General features: G+C 46.1%; 1 protein-coding gene and 1 long non-coding RNA gene across 5 annotated transcripts in view; one reads left to right on the top strand and one right to left on the bottom strand.

Moving 5' to 3' along the window:
* LOC306961413 overlaps positions 1–17,791 on the top strand; it is a 148,724-nt gene that overhangs the window by 31,465 nt on the left and 99,468 nt on the right. The window lies entirely within an intron of this gene.
* The window catches only part of LOC306961346 (bromodomain-containing protein 4-like), a 461,990-nt gene that overhangs the window by 415,968 nt on the left and 28,231 nt on the right, over positions 1–17,791 (bottom strand). The window contains exons 10-21 of one of the 4 annotated variants that reach the window (XM_079554047.1): positions 16,907–17,100; positions 15,367–15,443; positions 15,041–15,280; positions 13,152–13,205; positions 12,786–13,073; positions 9,740–10,225; positions 8,601–8,689; positions 8,399–8,522; positions 6,261–6,382; positions 4,985–5,175; positions 3,594–3,828; positions 987–2,141 (exon numbers count right to left, since the gene is read on the bottom strand). In XM_079554047.1, the coding sequence (XP_079410173.1) occupies positions 2,073–2,141; positions 3,594–3,828; positions 4,985–5,175; positions 6,261–6,382; positions 8,399–8,522; positions 8,601–8,689; positions 9,740–10,225; positions 12,786–13,073; positions 13,152–13,205; positions 15,041–15,280; positions 15,367–15,443; positions 16,907–17,100 (2,169 nt within the window). In that variant the 3' untranslated portion in view covers positions 987–2,072. Of the gene's footprint in view, positions 1–985; positions 2,142–3,593; positions 3,829–4,984; positions 5,176–6,260; positions 6,383–8,398; positions 8,523–8,600; positions 8,690–9,739; positions 10,226–12,785; positions 13,206–15,040; positions 15,281–15,366; positions 15,444–16,906; positions 17,101–17,791 lie in introns of those variants that run through there. The other 3 variants (XR_013792757.1, XM_079554046.1, XM_079554045.1) reach the window with 3 other exon arrangements.

The raw sequence follows: 17,791 nt of genomic DNA, 5'->3' as shown, positions 1-17,791 counted from the left end.
AAGGAGGGACTTAACAAAAAATAATATATATTATTACTTACTTTACATCAAAACGCAAGACCAGGTGATCGATATTGCACATTTTATAAAATTTAAAACATTGAGACTTCCAGACTATCACTTTAACAACTATCAGAGTCAAATCTTCTTTCGTTTAATTCGATGAAACAGAAACGCCGTGCAGCGTGTTCAAATCAAAGACTGCAGACACATAACAAAAGCTCAGCATACAGAGTGTTATTAAATATAATTTTTAATACTTTTCCATAAAAAAAGGTTGTACTCTATATTTTTGAACAAGGTGACTCTCAACAAACCAACGGGAACAAACAGAAAACCACACAGAACCAAACGGCTAATGGACCGAGTACGACGGACAGGGGGCCGCGACGCGCACGACAACGCCGGGGGAAACTAAAAGCCTAAAGAAAGAATAAATAGCGATAAATTTGAGGAGAAAATCATTATGTACATGTAAAAACTCAAAGAAGTGGATTAAGAAGGTCGTGTAGCCCCGCGGTCAGTCAGAGTGTGGAGGGTCCCAAACGCCGCTGACGGAGACAGAAAGACGAAGGCCAGAGAGGATCTTTGCGGCGTGTATCGGATCTAGTGTCTGAACGAATACATGCGCAGAGGAGGAGAGGCCGTTAGGCGCAGACACAGAAGAAGAAGAACCTGCTGAAGAACCTTCCAGCATTCCATCAGCATTTCACCGCCTGAAACCGCCTCATTTCCAGTAATGTCGATGTCGTCAGAAGATCAGGGAGCGAGACGCAGGGGCTGCATCTAAAAAGTGCAAAAACTCCTTTTCCTTCTCCTGCTCCTCCTGTGTCAGGACAATCTGAACCTTCCTATCTCTTTATAAACTGCACCGTTCAATCATTACTGATATTCACCAAATCCTGTGCTGTCGTTCACTGCAGACAGATGCATTAGTGGAGCTTATGCAAATGAATCCATGTGGCTTCAGTTTTGTTCTTGTGAAATGTAACAAAGGTGCATAATGTTGTCACCAGTTCATAGATTTCCAATAATCAAACGTTCCAGATGCTGCTGTGGCTCCAACACTGCATGACCTGCTTCATACTCTCAAATATTTAGGGCAAAGCTCATATTTTCATTGAATGAAACGTCAAGCAGCAAAACTGTCCATAATTTTACACTCGTGTGGAGATCGGAGAGTTCTGAAACCTGTGGGAGGCAGCAGTGGTTTGTGGGATTGTTCTTAGCTCCTTATGGGCTGATGAGGAACATCCCGAGGTTCCTCTGATAAAGGAGGTGTTAAAGGAAACATCACAGCCCCTTTAACTCCCTCCTAACTGCACTGACACTTTCGGACGCTCCCTGTCACAGCTGACGATGAGGCACGTCTGGGTCAATGATGAGGAGAAGGAGGTTGCTAAGTATTTACACTTTTTAGATGCAGTCAGTGTATCAGGATTTCAAACTGGCCTGGAGCTCCCTCTGTAGGCAGCAGTGGAAATAACATGGTGAAATAATCGTGAAAACAAATGTTCACTTTCTGTTGACGCAGTCGCATGAACATGAACAGATTCGAATGTCATCGACGGCGGAATATAATACTCTGCTCCAAAGTCTGTGAATGAAGACAAATCCAGGTCTGTCTCTGAGCAGGTCCACTTGTCCTCCTTTCGCAGGACGAAGGACGTGTCAGATGAATGCTGACGGATCACCAACATGAAGCAAGTGCCGTGTTTTTGACTAAACAGTCTTGATTTTGGATCTAATTGATTAACGTAAAAGGTGTAGCTTTTGTTTATTAGACTAGGATTATCTGTAAGTTAGCGGTGTGTATTAGCCGAGAGAGCCATCAGGTTTTGCGCTGATGCTAAATGTCCAGGTCGTCTGAATCGTGCTTCCAGTCAGTACCAAACCTTAATGGAACCTGCATGTAGATCAGTCACACATTGATACTGAAGTCCGCTGTGTGTGTAAACGTCTGGGCTGGTCCAATGTTTTCAAAAGTTTTCCTTCACAATGATGCCTGGTCAGTGGATGCTGTTGCCCCTGTGCAGCCTGCGATGCTTCAGTGCTGGGTCTGGTCCACGCTCTCAGAAGAGGTTCTCCTCAAAGATGGCCATCAAGTCGCTTTGGAAATTGATGTCAATGGTGTCAGCCATCTGAGGGCACAAAACACAAGGAATCTTGGTTTACAGGTGTGAATAAGAAACGGGTCAAATGTCTTCGGTTTCTGACCAAAACAAAGACTGGCTATTTGAGACCGAAGAGTGTGAGGAGAGGAGTAAAAGGTCTGGGACAGGAGTACCAACTACTCCTGGTAATATTATGCCTTACAATATAGTTCCCCTTTTTATCGGCTTAGAAAAAATCCAAATTGTTTCATTTTGTGTAACTATTCTTGGATCGTGTAACACTTCATGTAACCATATTTAAACTTTTAATAAAGTTAAAACGAGGAAGAGCTTTGTATCTTCTATCTTCATCTCAGTTAGAGCTATAGAGGAGAGGAGGAGAGGGCGGTGCCTGACTCACAGTAGACCCTAAAGGCCGTCTCTCCCTCTGCACTGACTGTTTTAATGGTGAGGGCGGTGCCTGACTCACAGTAGAAGCCCTAAAGGCCGTCTCTCCCTCTGCACTGACTGCTTTAATGGTGAGGGCGGTGCCTGACTCACAGTAGAAGCCCTAAAGGCCGTCTCTCCCTCTGCACTGACTGTTTTAATGGTGAGGGCGGTGCCTGACTCACAGTAGAAGCCCTAAAGGCCGTCTCTCCCTCTGCACTGACTGCTTTAATGGTGAGGGCGGTGCCTGACTCACAGTAGACCCTAAAGGCCGTCTCTCCCTCTGCACTGACTGTTTTAATGGTGAGGGCGGTGCCTGACTCGCAGTAGACCCTAAAGGCCGTCTCTCCCTCTGCACTGACTGCTTTAATGGTGAGGGCGGTGCCTGACTCACAGTAGAAGCCCTAAAGGCCGTCTCTCCCTCTGCACTGACTGTTTTAATGGTGAGGGCGGTGCCTGACTCACAGTAGAAGCCCTAAAGGCCGTCTCTCCCTCTGCACTGACTGCTTTAATGGTGAGGGCGGTGCCTGACTCACAGTAGAAGCCCTAAAGGCCGTCTCTCCCTCTGCACTGACTGCTTTAATGGTGAGGGCGGTGCCTGACTCACAGTAGAAGCCCTAAAGGCCGTCTCTCCCTCTGCACTGACTGTTTTAATGGTGAGGGCGGTGCCTGACTCACAGTAGAAGCCCTAAAGGCCGTCTCTCCCTCTGCACTGACTGTTTTAATGGTGAGGGCGGTGCCTGACTCACAGTAGACCCTAAAGGCCGTCTCTCCCTCTGCACTGACTGCTTTAATGGTGAGGGCGGTGCCTGACTCACAGTAGACCCTAAAGGCCGTCTCTCCCTCTGCACTGACTGCTTTAATGGTGAGGGCGGTGCCTGACTCACAGTAGACCCTAAAGGCCGTCTCTCTCCCTCTGCACTGACTGCTTTAATGGTGAGGGCGGTGCCTGACTCACAGTAGACCCTAAAGGCCGTCTCTCCCTCTGCACTGACTGCTTTAATGGTGAGGGCGGTGCCTGACTCACAGTAGACCCTAAAGGCTGATACATACCGCCTCGCGGTGCCGCCTCTCTTGCTCGCGCCGCCGCGCCAGCTCCCTCTGTTGGTCCAGAGACGTCAGTGCTGCGGCAGGGGGCGTGGCCGGGGGCTGTGGTGAGGGTGTGGGTGGGGCCTGTGCGGGGGCCGGAGGGGTGGGGCCACGTGGGGATGGTTGCAGTTGCTCCTGGTGACGGCGGACCTCGTCATGTGACCTGCGAGCGTGCTCCACAGCGTCGTCGTCGTCTCGGCTGCAGACACAGAGCACAGTGGTTAGTCTGAGCACGCCGTGGTCCCACACTGCGCTGTACGGAGAGGGTTATAAATGTTGCTTTTGTTTCTTGTTTAGTGTGGTTTTTGTCAAGTTTTCGTTATAGTTATAATGAATTTCGATAAGTCTTGGGAATTGGGATAAATAATCTATCTATTGACTTTCTATAGCTTTTGACAAACAGATGACACCACGATAGGCACTGGCAGAAGTGGTCGGCCGACTGTGAACAGTACTTTTCCCAAAAGCGTCCGCTCTCCTCGTCCTCTGATCGTTGCTTCTAGATTTTGTTTTATATTTTTACCAACAGCGCTGTCTGCACATACGTAGCCTACCTCAACGTGCTTTCCACGGTATTGACAACTGTCCCTGTAACGTGGATGTCAGACGCTCCGAGGAGGATGTACGCTCGCAGTGACCGCACGCCACGGGGAGAGAGAGAGAGAAAGAGCAGCACGGCGCTGCTCCGGGTCACGTTTACCCTGTGTTCTCTCGCTCCGCGCACAAACTCTGTTTGTGAACGATCTGACCAAAAACTTTCTCCCATTTTTGTCTCGTCTCATTTACGTAAACTCGTAAACGTCTCGTCATGTTCTAGTCCCCAAAGAGCTAATTTTAGCTGGTCATTGTTACGTTATCGTCATTAAAAAAAGGTGCGTCAAAGAAAAGATATCGTTGTTGTGGTCAGATTTGAGACTTGGTCATAATCCGCCTTAAAAGCTTTGTTTCCAAAAAAGTCCAAGATTGGATTTTATGCATTTGTCGCACTGGATCTATAATCCATCAGCCTGGTCAACAGCAGGACTCAGAGCCACACAGATCGTACGTGATGATGACTCAGTGATGATTGTCAGTGAAGATGACTCACATGCGTCCTGTTTGGATGCCGACACACACACATGACACGCGCCACAGGCTTAAATATGAACAAATAGAAGAGACTGAAACTCGCACGACACTTTCGTACGCCATGATGCATTGCTACGCCCCTACAGTTTACAATAGGCGCTCACTTGTCCATGTACTTACCTCCTTCTCCTCCAGAGAGACACTTGTGCCAATCATGTGGCTTTATATAGAGGTACATTTCTCATCACAAAAGTCTGATCGTTTATCCAAAACGGACAGGGACCCACCGCGGCTTGTGCTCCGGGCGTTTGGCCTGCTCCGCCTGCACCTTCAGCTGCCTCTCCCTCTCCTCCTTCTCCCGAGCCGCCCGCCTGAACTGCTCGAAACTGTCGCTGGACGAGCGTAGCGAGGACGCCTGGCTGGACTGGGACCTCTGTGCCAGGCTGGCCCACGAGCCCATGTTCTTCAGCTTCACGTCCTAAGTGACAGACAGCAGGAGGAATACATGTGGATAATCCGGTCGGTACATGAGTGTGTCCCTATGAGCTGGCCCATTCAGGCGGGTCCCAGGACAGCAGAGACTCCCCTGGCTCTAGCGCTGAGTGTGGGTGACTGATCTGTGGCGCAGCTGGGGACATGCCCCATGTGTTGGTCTTCTTTGAGGGGAGTGCGCTCCTGGTAAAACCCAGCGCCTCCACCATGTGCATGTGCCTAACCTTTGTCTGTGTGGTTAAGGAGTGTGATAGACTGAGGGAGTTTATCTCACCGTGACTGTGAAGAACTTTGCTGAATAAGCCACAATGTTAAACCATCATTCCTGGCTCAGGGTTTCCGTTAGATGGATACAGTCGGAAAAAAGAATACACGACATGCAACATTGCACCTGAATCGTGACTGACAGAACAGAAATAGTCAAATAGCCTTTAGGCTTTTGACAAAGAAATGCTGGGTTTTCTCTACGTGCATCGTCAAATTCTCCAAGAGATTGGAGGCCAACAGGTATATTTACTTTTATAAACGTCTGTTAAGAACTTGAACTTGTTCCTACTATTTCGCACATAGAGCCATGTTACAGGCACAGACGGACATCTACCCCTGCTGCAACAAAAGCCACTGAGCTGGAGAAAATAGTGTTTTTAGAGCCATGCAGTTGTATTACAGCACTCGTGTAGAGCTCTGCCTATGACTAAAGGTACGTGTATTGTTATTGATAATATGACACAATATTCATTTCATTGTTTTATGTCCACTTTTGATTTTTGCATATAAACTAAATAGGAGCGAGGGAGAGTGAGGAGGATGACAGTAACTAGAGTGGCAGCTATCATCTCGAGGCTAACCAAAGGAAAAAGCCAGGTTCTTCACAGTCATGACGATAGAAACACTGATGTTATTCTCAGTATGTATCTCTCTGATCTAACACCTCAAGCACACAGAGAAAAGTGAAGCACAAACGTATGGAGGAGCGAACACGAGTGCTGCCTGGAGGTCTGTCCTGTGTATGAAGTGGGTGTTTGTAAAGGCTCACAATCACTGTTGGTGAATAAATAAACTTATACACACTGGTGTCTTCTTGGAGGAGGTGCTGGACTTGGCCTCCTGCTTGATCCGTTCTGGCTGGGGCCCTGAGGAGTCGGGGGCATGAGGAACCATCCCAGAGCTATCCCCAGACCTTCTGTCTGCTCCTGTCACAGACAACACATGGTTTTACTTTGTTAAGCGAGACACAAGGGGACTTTTTGTGGAGAACATGACTGGACTTGGGAGCAAACTGTAGGACCTTGTTGGGAGTGGTTTTAGCCGACAGTGTGTGTACAGACTGTGTCTTTTATCTCAATGCAAGGAGTGCTGTGACTGGCCTCATGCACCATTCACATAGCACAGTGCTTCTCTTGTCTATGACATAAATATTTACACAAACTGTATAGAATAATCATACATTGGCACACCAGGACATCATTTAGAGGAGCGCCGCTTTCAAAATGTCCAGAAAACAGAGCTCAGTGACAATACTTAAAGGGAATATACAGAGTTTAAGGCGAGACACGGCAGGTGAAAGTATTGATTTTTCACGCAGTGGTCGAAGTGGAGATTTTTATCTATTTTCCTCCCTTTACATCTTAGTTTTCATGTCAGATATAAAAATGACAAAACTCACCCGCATGATGTTTATTTTATGATGTTTTTTCTGCGAAGTGAGGGCAACCCGGAAGTAGCTGCTGCGCCGCGTAGAAACGCCGTCTTTCAAGCGGGTTTTCATTCATAAATATTGACAGATTTTACATCCACGTGTGCTGCGAAGGATCCCCGTGATGACGCTTTCACCCAAATATGGTATTTTTCCTCCTACGAGACGCCTGGTCAGGCCTGGCGCGGAAAAGTGGAAGAACGGGCCGCGCATGCGCACTCGCTACAAAACTTCAGGGCTGGTTTTCTCTGAATGAGAGAAGCTGCACTCGGGCAGCGGGTGAGCCCTTATAGAAGCTCCCACAAACTCCAAACTTTCCAGTCTGAGACCTAACAATATTTTGAAGTTTTTTTCAGAGGGACTTTTTAATATCTAATTCCTAGCCTGATTTATTCAACTTTGAAACCAAAAAAACAGGCGGAATTTGAGTTTTTACAGATTTTTTTATATCCAAAATCCCCTCTAAAAAAAATCTTAGTTACTAATAGGTCAATAAAATAAAACCATACATTTTAATCTGGCTCAATTCATTATTTTGATTTCGTTGCCCAAAATATAGGCAATTTTGGCCATTTTAATGCTCAAAATGCCTTATTTTTATTTTTATGTGAAAACATAAAATGACAGAAAAAGTGCAATACATTTTTTTCTCATATTTATATCTGTAATTTTCAGCAAAAGTTTCAAATTGATATCTCTACATTTATTTTTTTTCTCTATTCACCTGCAGTGTCTCGCCTTAAAAATGTTAAAACTAAGTATTTTCATCCCCCCCATGTCCTAATGTGTAGAATGAGCTCAGACCTGTTCCCCACAACTGCCTCTAAAATCCTGCACTGTCACTCAGAAAGTTGTTACTTCGGGGCCAAAGTGCCGTCATACACGAGCTTAACCTCTTAACTCCCGCCTGAACCGAAAGGATCTTTTTCCTCACGTCATCAGATTTTTTTCCATCATTTTTTTGTTGGGTAGTCAACTCATTTTCGTAACTTTTTTTTTGTCAATTTTTGTCATATTTTAGTATTTTTTTTGTAACATTTTGTCACATTTTTATCGTTTTTTGTCATTTTTTCGTAAATTTTTTTAAGCAAATTTTTGTCCTTTTTTTGTCACATTTTTGTCATTTTTCGTAAATTTTTTGTCAATTTTTTGTCAATTTCTTGTCAATTTCTTGTGACATTTTTGCCACTTTTTCATCAATTTTTCGTCACTTTTTTGTCACATTTCCATCATTGTTTTCGTCTCAGTTTTGTTGCTATTTTCACAGCTTTTTTCTAGAAGCTTTTGTATTGGGGTAAAGCCAAACTGGAGAAAATGTGCTCGGTTCAGGTGGGAGTTAAGGGGTTAATATAGAGACTGCTGTTACGCGGAAGACCTGAGGTGGCAGTAGTGAGTATAAAATGACCAACTTGCATCTAGTCTCTTTAACAATACTAAATGCTAGATAAAGAGAGTGTGATGACTATTGCGTAAGGCCGTGTCAAAGCTAGACTTGTCCATGAGAAGGCCTTACTGTGTTTGCTGTCCACAGACTTGTATATGTCCGGCCGGAGAGCAGGGCTGAACGGAGAGCCAGGCAGCACCGGGGAATGGGAAGCCCTCTCCTCCTTCACACTTGGGATTTTGGATCTCTGCTCCTGTAACACGTTGCAGAGACATTCACTTTAACCGTGAGTTTAAGCGCCTGGAGGCCGGCGAGTGAAAAAGGCACCAACGTTTCTCTTGGTCTCTGCAGAAGGCGGCGGCTCTACTGCGATGAAGTGAGAGGACATCATCAGTGGAGAGGACCGCGGATGCACACCACCTACGGAACATCAGGAAAAAAAAGATCTGAAGACTCAGCAGCGCACATGCAGCCCTACGTCTTAAAGACCAAATTGATGATGACAGTTGAATGACTGTTGAAACGTCAAAGCAAAACTAAAAGTCCAGTTGAAATAGTTCATTTTTCTAAAGCAGCCCTAAGTTTACACACTTAATGAAGAAATGACTAACTCATTCAGTCGTATGAAAGAGCAGGCCACTGTGGGTGTTTTTGGTTTCTTTGTGTAATGTCCTGTTTTGTAATGTGTTCATGTTTTGTATTTGTATCTATGGTTTTTCATTTGAGAGAATCGATCAATGAATCAAGAGCAAGAGTGCTTTTCTCAGAATTTTCATTTGTCAAATTCCAGAAGAATGAGAGATAGAATTTTCTACACATTTTGATACTTTCAATAGATGACAAGAGTTAGAAGAGTACAGTCCTGCTAACGAGATTAGTTTAAATGTCTTAATTTGATCAGAATAATCCAGATTTGAGTTGTTTTGACTAGTTAAGAGATAGTTGGGCCTTTGACCCAGATTATATTACAGGTTCTGACTTGTTTCAATACATTTGGTCTTTATTTCAGGTAACTGGTCTTATGCCATTTTCTGTCTTTTTTTAAAGGGACTATAAGGAGTTTAAAAATGTTAAAATTAAGTATTTTCCTCCCCCTACATGTTCCAGCCATGTCCTTATGTGTAGAATGAGCTCAGACCTGTTCACCACAACTGCCTCTAAAATCCTGTACTGTCACTCAAAAATGTGTCACTTCGGCCCGAATTGCCGTCATGCACGAGCTTAATATAGAAGGTGCAGTTACACATATGGCCTGAGGTGGCTGTAGTGAGTATAAAATGGCCAACTTGCTTCCAGCCCCTTTAAACTTTCTTATTTCAAGCGAGATTACTTTAGAACCAGTCGGAAATGTCATCAACTAACAAAGTAAACAGAGTGAAAACCACTCAAAACAAGATGCACTTCCTTAATTCGACGCTTGATATTGACATTTTGTAGTGTAGAAAAAGCAGGAGAGGCAAGTCCATGTACCTGCAGCGTAGGCCTCGGGCAGGTGTGGGGCCACAGGAGCGCTCTTGACGGACTCCGGCCCCTTGGTGTGCACAGGGCTGTAGCTATGAGTCTGTCCCAGCGGCTGCGCGTGTCTGTGGTTCCGGGCGGGACTGAGGGGCCCCTGAGTCTGCAAGTGTGCGTGGGGCCCCTGGTTCTGCAGCGCCTGTAGGAAGCTGTGCACCTGGCTGAGGGGTGGGGTCTCGTCGTCATCCTCCAGCAGGGCCTGGGGGGGCTGTGCTGACAGCGTGCCCAGGATATGTGAGGGGGGAGAGGGGACACGGGGCCGGGGCGCAATCTGGGGCAGGCTGAGGGGCGGCGGAGCGGCGGGCAGCGAGGGCAGAGAGGGCAGAGGAGGGGCTGACAGGGGCAGCAGGCCGGGCAGAGGGGTGTGTGGGGCTTTGGAAGGAAGAGGAGCCGCGTGGCTGCTCGGCCTGGAGGGCTGCTGGGGGAGCGCACTGTGGATGGCTGTGGACACACAAAGCAACAGTCAGAATGCAAGCTGTACATTTGAAAGGATTCAGAAAAGCCCATTAGCCAAAATGCTCATTAAGGCCAACACGGAATAATGACACTACGTTTTTGAAAACATAAAACACCCAGACCCAAAGTATGAGCCTTAATATTAATGAGCAGATGATGCTGTGAATAACATTTTAAGTTTTAACACATTTTTGTTGCAAACTTCATGTTCCATGATCCTGTTCAGAAAACATGTTTAGTCTACCTCCATTTATCCTGCCATCTCACATTATCTCCGAACATAAGTAATGGGTATATATCGCTCTCATAAAAAATGGAAATAAAGAAGGATTAATTCATGCTGGACAAAAATAGCTCATGATGGATCTTTCATGACTATGTCCACCCAAATGAGAGAGAAACTATGTCTAGTGAAACCCAGGGCTGCAAACTCGAGCGTGGTGAGAAAAGTGACAGTCAAACGGCAAGACACCCGTGGGTGCGAGTGCGCTCCTGTGTACGTGCACACGCTCCCATGCTCCCCATCCTCCCCATCCTCCCCATCCTATAGAGTACTACTGAGGATACTCACTGAGAATAGATAACAATGTCTATAATGTGCTTCTCCAAAACTGTGTGTCTGACAGATGTGGCAATGTCAGATACATTAAAGTGGGGGGTTGGGGTAAGGTTTCAGGCCCCCCAAGAAATGCAGAGCTTATAATGTCATGGCAACGTGTAAAGAGGCAGCAACCTTCCTCTCTCTCGGCACGACTGCTTTTTTGCCTTTTCTGCAAACTGCATTTGCTTCTGTGTTCCACGTTGTTTTACTGGATACTTTCTTACGTCTTTGGAATGTCTGTGGGTTTCAGTGGATTTTTTTAATTGCAGAGAGTCCATAATTGTTGTTTAATTGTCATGAAGAAAGCAGCTTTTTAAACGTAAACAGCTAGCTTATCAGCTAAACCCATTTGTGACCAACAAATGTCTTCTTCTGAGACACTGAAGAGGCACTAAGAGCCCCCACACCTGCAGCACAGTGGAGGCGTCAGACAGTCATATCTTCACTTTACTGCGCTGACGTCAAAGTGCTCCTATGTTATTACGCCTTACAATATAGTGCCCCTTTTTATCCGCTAACTATACTTGGATCGTGTAACTACTCACATAACCGTATTTAAACAGGGAAAACATGGAAGAGCTTGGTTGCTTCTAACTTCACCCCGGTTTGGGGCCAAAGAGAAGTTTGCAAAAACGGTGGCCTATTCCTTCAACCAACACTAACCGCGGACACTATTGAACTGCACGTTTTATTTTAATAATGTCGTTCAACACACAACACGATTGTGATGAAAACAAACACAGCGACAGGCACGGATCCTGCAGGTCGCATTAGCTGAACGACATTATAAACTGGAGGTGGACAGACTGAACCACAACAGAGTGAGCATGTAATATGTGATATGCAATATGCAGTAGGGCAGGGTGATGTGGCCCCAAATTTATATCACGGTATGAAAATGAAATATATCGATAACGGTATATTTGGCGATATAATTTACACCTGACAAAATACATAAAAATCTAAGCTTTTAGCCGATGGGGAAAATTCATTTACAGCTATTTTATTCTCTTTATTCATCTAAATTAAGGGCGGGGAAAGTGAGTATATGAGCTTGTCCTGAGACTTACGTGAGCGCTTGGGATGAGAAGGATATTATTAGGCTTTAACCGCGTTTGCAACGTCGTTGTTTCTGTTGTTGTTAGCGCCACAAAGTTAGCTAGCGAGCTAGGCGATGCTACAACTCTCCGGAGTTCATCCAAGACGCAAATCCTGAGCCCTTTCCTCGTAAATATGAGCGACAAAAGCAACAAACTTCCTTCATATCATTAGATTGTTTAAGCGCTGCTCCTGAAGCTCCACAGTCATGTTTATGCTGCTGCTTTGAGTGACTTTGAGCAGCATCTCCGTGTGCTTCTGACATGAGCTGCGCATGCAAATGATCTCATCTACCGCGGTATGAAAGTTACACCGGTGTCCAAAATCTATACCGGTATTACCGTGCACGGTATGATATGGATAAACCCTAAAATATAGCACTAAACTTTCACCTCCCTCAGCATTAGAGCGCTCACCCATTCTCACGACCTGCGCTGTTCCCTCGCAGTGCAGGGGAGTGTTGAGGCCGGCATAGCATAGCTGACTGCGGCTGCAGTCAGCTATGCTATGCCGGCCTCAACTGGAGGAGGGTTGTTGTGGCGCTGAAATGGCCCCTTTAGTGCCATCAATAAATTAGTCATCTTTTATTCATCCGTTAACGCAAGAATGGCACTGGCTCGTCTACGGAGACCCCCCTACCCCCTCTAAATATGTTTATTACAGATCTGCACGATTTACATGGAATGACCTTTTTCAAGATCAAAACAGAGGATTTTAACGGGAAAGGTGACAAGTTTGCAGCCCTAGTAACCACAAGTGCGCATGTGGTGTGCACGTGTGTGTGTGTGTGTGTGTGTGCGCGCGTGCGTGTGTAGTGTGTGTGTGTGTGCGTGCGCTCGCTCAGACCTGGGTTGGGTGCGCTGGCCGGGGGCTGCTGAACAGGGGCTGTCTGGGTGGGGGGCTGGCTCCTGGCCGGGTTCTGGAGGCCTGAGCTGTTGTGGAGGGGGGGCTCTGTGTTGGCCTGGCTGCGAGGCTCAGATCCAGGGACATGTGTCAGAGGCAGACTGGGGGCCGCAGTGGGGGCAGAGCTTTTGGACTGGGCCACTGCGGCGGCGGCGGCGGTGTTCATGGACTGACTGTGTGCTTTCTTCACGTCTTTGTTGGAGCTTTTCTTGTGTTGCCTGGGAGCCAGCCCTGAAGCAGACGCACACCTGAGTGATGGATGCAGTCCTCCAGACCTTACCAGAAGAACCGTTTTAGACACAGTCATACCATTGTCAGAGTCTTCGCTGCCTGACGCTGCACTGTCGTTCTGAAGATGCACATCTGCCCAGAGAACACAACACAACTGTCAGGAGGAACTCAAATGTGCACATTTCCTGACATTATTTCAAAAGATGAAATGTAAATAATATGTAGAGAAAATAAGAAAAGAAAATGACAGATTTCCAAAGTGAAAAAAGCAGCACACAGTCATGTATCGGCCATGAGCTTGTTAAGTGTGAACCTTTTGGTTTTTCTAAAACACACAGAGCAGCATTTGATTTGAGGCTCATTCACGTCACGATTCGGCCTTTTGTTGACCTGTTGTGGTTTTCAGGCCACTGCCGGACATTGATCTCGTCCGGGGTGGGCCCTTCAAGCGCCTGTCCCTCCTCGTCTACCAGGGTTGTCTCAGCTGCATCCAGTGCCTGCGCCTCATCTAGGGTCTTCTCATCCCTACTCCACACCTGAACTCTTCCTGAGCCACTGCCGGACACCGAACGTTCTCGGTGGGCCCCTTCTGTCCCGGAGCCACCGCTGGACACTAGTTTCGGTTCAGGATGGGTTCCTTCTGTTCTGGGGCTGCCGTCGGACCGAGACCACCGTCCGTGGTGGGCTCTTGTGTTCCTGTCCCTGCTCCTTGCCTGACCTTCTCCCGACCTGCCTCTGCTGCCATGGCCCTCAGAGGCCATCTGACCTACCTGAGAAATGTCCTGGGCCTTCTAGGGTCCCTCTGGACTTTCACCTGCCATTTCCCTGGCCTCTTTGGCCTTGTTCCCCTAGTTTGAACTCTGTTGCGCCTAATTGATGACATTTCAATTATTGGCGACAAATAGTGATAAAAAATGTTAAGAGTAATTAGTCTGATTTTAAACAGACTTAATTTATTCACAATTACAAAGACTTGTTACATGATGAAGCTTCTGTGCGGCTGGTCTGACCCTGGTCTATAGGACCTACATCTAAAAACTACATGTACAATTAGTAAATCTGCTTTTTTAGTGAGTTTTTCATTTGGTTTAAATCATATTTCATATGATTATAAAGGACTTAAAAGTAAGTAATACTTTAATAAGTGAGTTGTAAATATTTCATTGTCTCAGTTTAGGTTATAGTGGCGAGAAAAAGTAAGTACACCGTATGGAATTTCTCACATTTCTGCCTAAACTGGTCACTCAGTGTGGTCTGATCTTCATCAAAAATCATGAATGAATAGTGTCTGCTTAAACTAAATGCCATGTTGTGGCCAAAAAATATGATGAAATGTAAATATTTGGGTGGTATTAGTTTAAGCAGTTTAAGCTTATGATTTTGATGAAGATCAGACCACATTTAAGATAAGATAAGATGAGATAAACCTTTATTGATCTCACAAAGGAGAAATTCACTTGTTACAGTCAGCGTTACTTCACAGTCTTATTGTACAGTCTGACAGCAGTGGGGATGAAGGCTTTGCGGTAGCGCTCCGTCCTGCACTGAGGGTGTCTCAGTCTGCCACTGAGAGAGCTGCACAGCTCTTCTACAGTCCCGTGCAGTGGGTGGGAGGTGTTGTCCATGATGGAGGTGAGCTTGGCTAACACCCTCCTGTCCCTCACCTCCTCCAGCTTTAGTGACCAATTTAGGCAGAAATGTGAGAGATTGGTGTATTTACTTCGCTTTCCCCTACCACTAAAAACATATACAATAGGCCAGACTGAATGATGTGTTTTTGTGAATGTATGGTGGTGTCAGAGGGACCGTTGGCGCAGATGTGTTCAGTTGCGACAGCAGTTCTGTCAGTCTCCCCCAGGGGAAACTGAACACCACCGAGTATGTCTGTGAAAGGCGCTATATAAATAAAGTTCTTCTTCCTCTACTTTTTCCTCCCACTGTTTAGTACTTTTAGTGGTGAGTGGTACCTGAGTTTTTCTTCTTCTTGCGCAGACTACTGGAGACGTACTTCTCCAGCTCCCTCAGCGTGGAGGGCTTCAGCGCCTCGAAGTCGATCTCGATCTCGTCAGGGTTGGAGTTCTTGAGCGCGGGCTCCCGGCTCTGGATGATGTGCACCACGCGGCCCAGCTTGTCCCCGGGCAGCTTATTGATGTCCAGGCTCAGCTGTCTCTTCTCCTCGTAACTCATGGCCTTAAACTTGCTAGGCTCTGCGGAGAAGGGAAGGCAACCTGATCAAAGATGGAAACAAAAGCCGATACAAATGAGATAAAAGAATAGGCTGACGAGCACTTACCCACGTCTCTGTCAGATTCCTGGGTGGCTGAAGGGACCACAGAGGAGGGCCCAATGATCTTCACTCCTTCTTTCTTTCTGTTTTGGACAGAATGTTGGCTTAGACATAGTGGGCTGCACACGTGGTACAAACATACTTTTCACAGGGCCTGTATGATGCCAGTGCAAGGGTAGGCAAGGGCTGCTTCACTATTGCCAGGATCCTTAGCAGGTGAGCCACTTTGGAGCACTTCGCATCCACAGGGTGCAGTAACAGCACAAGCCAGCAAGGGAACCTCAATTCATTCTGCACTTTATCCATTTGTTTGTCTGTTTTTTAAAGTTTATTAGTTCATGTACAGGAGTGCCCAACAAGTCGCTGACTTCTACTGAGGCAGGAGCTGCTGCCCCTGTGCCCTCGGCCGCCTCTCACACTCTGCCCCGGGTCTGACTTCTACTGAGGCAGGAGCTGCTGCCCCTGTGCCCTCGGCCGCCTCTCACACTCGGGGGTCTGACATCACAACAAGCGCCCTTGCTCGGTGGTCCTTTTGCCTAGCCTGGCATCCAGACTAATCTCCAATGTTTATTAATTAATAAACAGGAGACTAGTCTGGCGACCCTGTCGTAGAAAAGCTACTGCTTGAGGCGGGACTAATGTGGGACAACCGAAGCGCAGCAGCCAATGAGAACATAGCGGATGTGACGACAGAAACAGAGACAAGAAAGTTGTATCATTCTGACATTAACAATGGCGCTCCTGCCACACGGAGTTCAGTAAATGACTTCTGTCGTTTATGTCAGAAAAACTTAAGAATACAAGCATACCGGAGCATTACGTGAAGTGGTTGCTTGTGTTGAAAAACTACAAAACAAAGGCGCAACAACGTGACGTTCAGGGAGCTGCTCTGATTGGTCGGTAGGCTCCATATCGCTGCGTCACTTCCTTTGAAAGCGCGCAATGGAGTGTTGCTAGACCCCCTTCTGTAAAGAAGCGGAGTCTGGTTGGCGAGACTACCTTTTGCCCTCTGCCACTTGGTTCAAGTCTCATTTCTCTGTTACTGGACGTTATTTGGCAATAGGCATTTATCTGAGAGATAAATGCTGCCCATGTAATGTGGTGCGTGTTTGTGTGGTGCTGGTGAGGTGCTTTCATTGCCTTGCGGAATTTTAGGAGAATTTTAGTTTTCATTTCATTCATCACCTCTTTGGTTAAAACTGCTGCAAAATGAAAATAAAAGTGTTATTATTCTGCTTGGTTCATATAAAGGACAGTTATAGCTTTTGCCCATCAAGCAGATTGGTGTGTGTGTATTTGTGCTTTACAGCACACTGTGAGAGGAGTTAGTCTGCGTGTGTTTGAGAGAGGAAGGGTTTGTGATGTGATGTAGTGGTTGTGTGACAGTAAGAAAACGTGTTGTGAGGTTAGTTACTGGCTGGAAACGATGTGTGCGGGTTTGTGATGTTGGCACTGGACTGGTAGATCTCGGGAGGTTGGCTACTACCTGATGACACATCAGAGGTGGTCAAAAGCACACATGCACAGTTGGCACATCTGAACCCACCTTATCCGCTTCCTGTCTGTGGAATGGTCCTTACTGCTGCGGCTCTTCCTGCTCTGCTCCACGGCCTCGTCCGCTGACAACTTCTTCTTGTGCTTCGTTTTCTTTTTCTCTTTCTCTTTTTTCTCACGCTCTTTCTTCCTGGGTTTGCTCTGGGGCTGGGACAGAGCAGCGAGCTGTTCATGAACAGCTTTGAGCTACAAAACACAGAGAAAACTAGCTAGTCTAAATCCAGGTGCGGCGATGTCTGGCAGAAGAAGATAGAAGTGATCGGAGTGGAAAGATTTCTTTTATCGAGATGAACTGCTAAACTAAAACTGGCTTTCCCTGGTGTGACGATTTTTTTGTGTTAGGTGCATTATTGATCCTTGGGCACCGGATGTAAAATACAAATTCAGCAGGTACAAAACTCTGCAGCCAGGTTACTGACTCCTGGGCAATACAAACATACGTCACACCAGGGAAAACTAGTTTCATTGTCATTTTGTGAGGCACTGTGTGACTGTCTGAGAAAGGTGCTATATACAGTAGTATTCAAAAGTTTGGGCAACCCTGTAAATGTTCATGATTTTCCTTTATAAATCATCAGTTGTCTGGAGGAGAAATTTCAGTTCAATATATCATATAGGAGACAAACACAGTGATATTTGAGACGTGAAATAACATTTATATGATTTATGGAAAGTGTGCAAGAATTATTTAAACAAATTTAGGCACCCTTGTCATTTTATTGATTTCAATACCTTTAACACTAATTATTAGAACTCAAAATTGGTTTGGTAACCTCAGTGACCCTTGACCCTTTGTGGTGTGATTTAAAGCGGCCTGTCCAAAATACCTTCTGCCAGAATCCAGACTCTAATTGGAAGCTTTAGAAAGTGTTTACAG

Source organism: Gobius niger, assembly GCF_951799975.1.
Source record: "Gobius niger genome assembly, chromosome: 3".
NCBI classification, from domain to species: Eukaryota; Metazoa; Chordata; class Actinopteri; order Gobiiformes; family Gobiidae; genus Gobius; species Gobius niger.
The sequence above is the reverse complement of the archived record's forward strand: the minus strand, read 5'-3'. Positions and strand labels throughout refer to the sequence as shown.